The 6,477-nt window shown below is 44.1% G+C and overlaps 1 protein-coding gene across 1 annotated transcript; it reads right to left on the bottom strand.

The window, feature by feature from the left end:
- Nucleotides 1–684: 684 nt before the first annotated feature.
- RSAD2 (radical S-adenosyl methionine domain containing 2) lies at nt 685–5,960 on the bottom strand. The gene is made up of 6 exons (XM_059835733.1): nt 5,618–5,960; nt 5,245–5,406; nt 4,587–4,816; nt 3,285–3,434; nt 1,413–1,445; nt 685–849 (listed from the first exon to the last, which is right to left on the bottom strand). Exons 1-6 carry the CDS (start codon nt 5,958–5,960, stop codon nt 685–687), a joined length of 1,083 nt encoding a protein of 360 aa, XP_059691716.1.
- Between the last annotated feature and the right edge of the window lie 517 nt (nt 5,961–6,477).

The raw sequence follows: 6,477 nt of genomic DNA, 5'->3' as shown, positions 1-6,477 counted from the left end.
TTTGCAAATATCGTGTGTGTGTATGGAGGAGAGGGAGAAGAATAACAGATGCTTTTACAGTTAAGTCTAAAAGAATGAAAATTGCCAATTTTTTCATCTTGATTTCCTTTTGAATATATATTACAGATAACGATTCCTAGATTCTGCCCCTCTGTTACCCCTGCAAAAGGCAGGGGCTGCTTCCAAAGGCCTGCCAGCTGGCCCTCTTGTCATCGAGTGCGGAACTGCAATCCACCTTCCCGCATGAACGAGGCAGAATACGTTCCCCGGTAAGAGTTTCCACTTACCCATCATTAGAGCTGTTTATAAAGAATTAGAGATTGGGGTGGGTTTTGGTTTATTCTCTGGCATGCACACTTATGTATTATCTTAAAACTGTTTCCTGTGTGACATTACCTTCACAGTTTGCCCTTAAGTCCTTCATACAATGGACTAGAAAGTCAATTTCAGAGATCTATTTATATGAAAGCTCTGTGCCTACTTGGTAATGTTCAACCAAGCAATAGATAAGAACATAATCTACACTCTAAAAACATTTAACACATTCACATGTAGAGTTATACTGAACATCAATCTGTATAATACACCAAGTGTAGTGAAAAGCATTAGAGACACATCTACATGCACATATATACACAGCCATTTTCTTTACATAATGCACCTGCCCTAACTCAGTGTATTGAGTTACCAGTCCAGTTTCATGTCTGCTTTACTCCACACATACTTTCCTCCTCTTTTTAGGAACATCTTCTCATCAAATCCACTGAATTTTATAGCTGCTTCTACCCCAACATCTAGGATGGACCTGGAAGGCTCTTTCCGTCCATTTCTACAGTTTAGAAAACGCATCTGGAACATCAATAGATAAGACATTAAAAAGTCAATTTGTAAAAGCTTAATTTTTCTACAGAATTAAACAATTTGCACTGCAATCCCAAAAAAGCTTATGTAAGTGCATGAACAGTTTCACTGTAGGCCTTAGAAGGCTCAGAAACTCACAGTTAGACACACTGACACATCTTAGCAGGAACAAAGCCATACCATAATTCATGAGGATTAAATGTTTGCTCTTCAGTTATATGTAAACTAAGTAGGCTCTTTGAAACTTAACTTTCAGGACAAGCTCTGTATTTTTAAATTAAAGAAAAACAGCAAAGACATCCTGCAAAGATACACATCTTCACTTTAAGATTCAGGATGCAACAATCATGCATACAACCTGATGGCAACTCCTCCTTACGCCATACTTGAATTTAAGTTCTTGATATGTTTGGTGGGAAAAAAATTACATCTATTCTTTGTACTACATGGTAAAATTATTTTATAGAATGCACAGTAAATAGAACCCGTTATCACTGTTGTATACATACATATATTAGCATACAAATACCAAGTATCAAACAAAGACTTACGTATTCATCCAGAATGAGGTATGAATCCCTCATCTGTAATAGATCAAAAGAAAAAACTAAATTAATATACAAACCAAAATTCCATTCTAGTGAAAAATCAAGGACAAAACAAACAACTAGTCCTTCAAAGCCTGATCCAAATCTTTGAAACAGGTAGTGTCTTCCCACTATTTCAGTGAGCTTGGATCAAATTGATAGAAATAAACAACAGGATTGTTATCATGACTTAATGCATGAATAAACCAGTAATTCTTTGAATATGACCTCTCAAGTGCCTAACTGAAATGTGGGTGCCCAACTGGATGAAGGTGTTTTAAATAATATCCAAGTTTTCTATTAACTTCTACATCAGCAGAACTTACACTGTTTTGCATACTGGAGTGATTATGTCATTTTCCAAACAAATGACATGACCACTTAAGCTGGGGTCTTTAATTATCACTCCAGCAGGCAAAGGTGTTCTCCCAGCTCAAAGGTAATCTCCCAGCTCAAAAAGCTCTCAGGTCTCCACCAGGAAATAGGCCAACAGCTGAAATAAGACATGTTTGCTCAGCTAACTGGGCATCTCCTGTATGACCCTCCCTGAAATTCTCCAGGTAGCTGAGGCTTGCTGCTATGTAGAACGGGAAATCTGTTTGATCAATTTGGTGCCCATCTTTCAGACAGGTTTAACAGAAATCAGAAAGAGTCTTCTAGAACCAAACCTACAGAGGGAAGTCTACTCTTTTTTTGTAGGACTTCTTACATGGAAAAAAATGTAGAAACAGTTCTGGGTTCTCATCTAAATACCTTCTCTGACGAGTGCTCTCTCCCACTGAATGCCTTAAACACTAGACTGCGCTTCTATGTCTTCACAGTAGAAGCAACCAAGTCTGCTCACTTGAGCTCTCTATACATTAAAAAATAAACTGTAAATGGAGAATATTAATCTGTGGAGAAGAAAAGGAAGGTGAGATGGGAGATTTAAGGCATTCCTGAACTTGGTTCAACTTAGTATCTCCTCACTTAGTTCATAAACTTTCTTAACAGGGAGTCTTCTAACTCTCCTCATGCCATGTACAGGGTCTGTAAGCATCTTACAAAACATCCGGAGCTCTACCCTTAGGCCCTTTAGTGCAGCTACATAAGCTGGATGGCAGCTCATCAAGTTAACTGCTGGGCTCTGCAGTAGCACAAGGAGTCTTGTGAATAAAGAGCCTGAATGTGCAGTCCAAAGGAGTTCAGAGAGACAATGTTAAAAATGCAACTTTATTGTGGGAGGGGATACCTAGTAAGATGTGTCAGGCAAAAATACTAGTTCTTGTTCCTCAATACCCAATATAATTCTGACTGGGATGGTATCTTACTTCGTGTAGGTCGATGACAGTGCCAAGCCGTCATGGTGAATCTCTATTAGGAAACTAGGCTTAGCGTATAAAGTGCGTTTACATTAACATTCAACATTTTCAGGATCTCGTGCCTTGGTAAGGAAGAGATATTCAATTCCAAAGGGCTCAGTTGTTGTTTAGAGTTCACCAATCAGCTGTGGAAAACTCAGTTTCTCCAGCTTCTCTGCTGGTACTTTATACATCCATCTCACTGAGCAGAGACCCACACAATGCTGTGAGAGAACTCCTGCTGGTTTCCACAGGATTGGGATCAATGAGTTTTTACTCTTCTGTTAATAACTTTGTGCTCAATAAAAAGCCTTAAAGAAAATTAAAAACCTTGCCTTCCACCATAACAAAACCAGTTGCTGACAAAGTTGTACTGTACCTCTTCTAAGACAATGCTAATAGGGAAAGTGTTAATTGCCATGAAAGCTTCTAGTTCGTTTCCATCTTTACAACTTTATTTCAAAATAAAGTTACAAAAGGTCAGTTTCAATTTTACCTTCTGATTAGATTCTGGTACCAAACAGGAGACATCTTTGTGGCGACCCAGGAATTGTTCAAACTCTTCATCGCTGATAACAAACTTCTCTGCTTCTCTCAGGGCATCCTCACCACTGTTCTCCCCTTCGATGAGCAGGCACTGAAACACCTGAAGACAAAAGGCGCCTAGTTAAGATTTGATGTTTTCACTTGCCTTGAGTATAAGAGACTGTCACCATGGCAAAAACCTTCAGTTGTCTCAGTAGAGATGTCTTTAATTTTTCTGTCAGTGGAGCCACACTGACACAAATTATGATAGGTGAATACTATATGAAGGGCACGGTGCAGATTTATTTTTAGCAAATTAACATTACATAGTTCTAAATGTAATTATACAGTCATGGTTCCTGACCAGGTTTCCACAGAAATCTTAACTGCCTTGGTCTTGCTAGGGGCACAGATAATAAAAGCTCAAATTAACTTTTGATTGAACCTCAAATAGTATGGCTGTATTATAAATGCCAGTAAATACCATGTAAAATGCAGACTATCAAGTCAATCTGTATTTTTTAAGATTTTAACATGATTAGTGACTGTAAGTTTCCCCAGAAACATAATACAATAGTTTGTTTACTTAACAGCCTCCTTCTAATGGCCAAGTCCTCAACCACATTCAGACTTTGAGGGGGGAAAAGGTGCCTTTGCAATCAACATGCTCAGTAATCCCAGTAAGAAAGTAAGCCAGGAAGCTTGATAAAATGTTAAAATGTATGTCATATTTTCCTTACACTCCTTTAGTAGGACCAAGATTTCACAGTGATTTTTTTTTTTTTCTGGGAAATCATGTGTGTACACCAATTTCCATGAAGCAAATGAGAAATTACTCTACAAGATCTCCCATACTTATAAGTCACATTATCTCTACCCGTTTTCAAACTGATAACGTAATGTATTTAATACACTTCTAGTAGAAAATATGTATGCACACTAACCACTAATACTCTATAACAGAACATCGATGTCTAATGTACACTTACATGTTGCTGATATATTAACTCTAATGTGTCATTGTACAGTAACTTTTCCTCATTTTCTCGACACCACGACACATTTTCAAATATTAAAGACCTTCTATCTTACTTTTAACATCATAAAATGTATGCTGAAACATACATCATGAAGCACTGACAAGAAGTCCGCTAATGTTAGCCCAAGCTGGAGCTAGAGATCAGACTGAGGTCATTAGAGATTCAGACAACTCCAGAACTTCATCACTACTTTTCTCTGAACAGGAAACCTATGGTATACACCACTTTCTCACCTTCCAGCGCACAGGGTTGAGTGCCTTGATCTGCTCATTCATATCTTCCTCAACATTAAATCTGTTGATCACTGAATTAATTTTGAAAGCAACAGCATACTCTCGGCACCACTGTCTCAGTTTATGGAGATTTTCCACGTGGTTCTTCTTTCCTTGACCACGGCCAATTAAAACGTTGACATTCTCATCAAAACTATCACATGAAATTGCCAGAATGTCTAAATATTCACCTGAAAACAAGTTTTAAAAATGTATTAATATTCAGTCCCTCAGTTAAAAGCTGCCAGGACTCTGCCCACTTTCACTTCCTCGTCATCTGTCATGAAGTGCCATGTAAACACAGTTCTGTGAAGTCATCACCCGAACCACAAAAGCCGCAGCAGCGGCATCATCAAAACACGTATTTTGTGTGTGTGTCCCCAGCATTATGGAGACAGCCTGAGCTGTTATTTTATCATACTGTCACACCAAAAACTGCCTATGTTCACAACATATAATTGACAGTATTTCACTGGTATTTCCGTTTGGTTCATGTTTACTGTAAATGAACCACTAACAAACCATTCTGCACTTGCACGGAAAACCATCTTTGGTGAGGCTGCCCCGAAGAGGCTCCCAAATCCCGCCCGTGCTTCCGCGCACGGTAGTTTTTCCTTACCGTACTTCGTGAACCACCGCTCCCTGATCAGGCTGCCGTTGCTGACAATGCTGACGCTTGGCAGCTTCAACTCCTGCTTGCAAAACTGGACCAGTTTGCCTACAAATTCGCCTCTGTCCTGAAGAAATGGTTCTCCTCCCGAGAAATTTATTTTCTCCATTCCTAGAAAAGGACGGAAGAAAGGTGCTGTGAACCTCTGCCTGCCCATCGCCCGCTCCTTCACACGCCCTCCGTGCCCGACTGCGGCGATATGAAGAGGGACCCCGGCCGGACAGTTACAGGGATAACTTCTCCGGCGCCACTTGGTCCTGCGGGGACGCGGCCGCCGCGCATCCTCCGCCCCGGCTCCCACCGGCGGCCCCCCCCGACTCACCCGCCTCCTTGAGCATCGCCAGCCCCCGCTTGGCCTCCTCCAGGGGCAGCACGAAGGAGGTCTTGGCCGTGTGGAAGCAGAAGCCGCACTTGTAGTTGCATTGCCGGGTGAAGTGGTAATTGACGCTGGTGGGTGTCGGGGCCGCGTCGTCCCAGTCCCGCTCCCGCCGGGGGCCCGCCGGGGCAACGGGGCTGGGGGCTGAGACCCTCCGCCAGCCGGGCAGGGGCAGGGAGAGGGGCAGGGAGAGGGAGAGGGACGCCAGGCTCCAGCACAGCGCGCCCAGCCGCCTGCACAGCGCCGCCAGCACCGCCAGCGGCAGGCGGCGCAGCACGCCCAGGTGCATGGCTCGGCTCGGCTCGGCTCGGCTCGGCTCGGCTCGGCTCGGCTCGGCGGGATGCGCTGCGGTTCAGTCAGACCCGCCTAGGCACGGTTCGGCTCGACTTGATCCGGCTGGGCTCGACTCGGCTCGGCTCGACTCGAGCCGGCTCGGTTGAGCTCAGCTCAGCTTGGCTCGGTTCGTCCAGGCTCAGCTCGGCTTAGCTCGCAAGCTGCAGCGAGGCGCCCGGTGCTCCGCGCTTAAGAGCGCGGCGGCCCCCTCCCGGCCCGTCCCGCCCCGCCGTGCCGGGGCGCGGGGAAGCGCTCGGTTTCGTTTTCCTTTCTCGCAGAAGGGAAACTTGGCACCGAGCCGCGGGCGCTCGCTCGCTGGTTTTCTTCTCCTGCCCCACCGCAGGCCCCGCACCAACCCCACACCCCGACCCACCTCTCGGCCTTGGAAAGCCATCACGAAACCCGCCGGCTGCCCAGGGTTGGTAGCTGGCTTGAGCGCCTCTGGGCTTGAGCACGTCCAGTACCTGAGGACC

The sequence above is a fragment of the Gavia stellata genome, chromosome 2, assembly GCF_030936135.1.
Source record: "Gavia stellata isolate bGavSte3 chromosome 2, bGavSte3.hap2, whole genome shotgun sequence".
Classification (NCBI taxonomy): Eukaryota; Metazoa; Chordata; class Aves; order Gaviiformes; family Gaviidae; genus Gavia; species Gavia stellata.
Note: the sequence above shows the minus strand (reverse complement) of the source record. Positions and strands in the feature narration are given on the sequence as shown.

Bases quoted from the DNA above. Each gene is read 5' to 3' on its own strand.
- RSAD2 (XM_059835733.1), bottom strand. From the start codon at position 5,960: ATGCACCTGGGCGTGCTGCGCCGCCTGCCGCTGGCGGTGCTGGCGGCG. The intron at 4,817-5,244 runs GTAAGGAAAAAC...ACTTGTTTTCAG, and splicing joins GCGGTGGTTCACGAAGTACG to GTGAATATTTAGACATTCTG. The intron at 850-1,412 runs GTAAGTCTTTGT...TTGATGTTCCAG, and splicing joins ACCTCATTCTGGATGAATAC to ATGCGTTTTCTAAACTGTAG.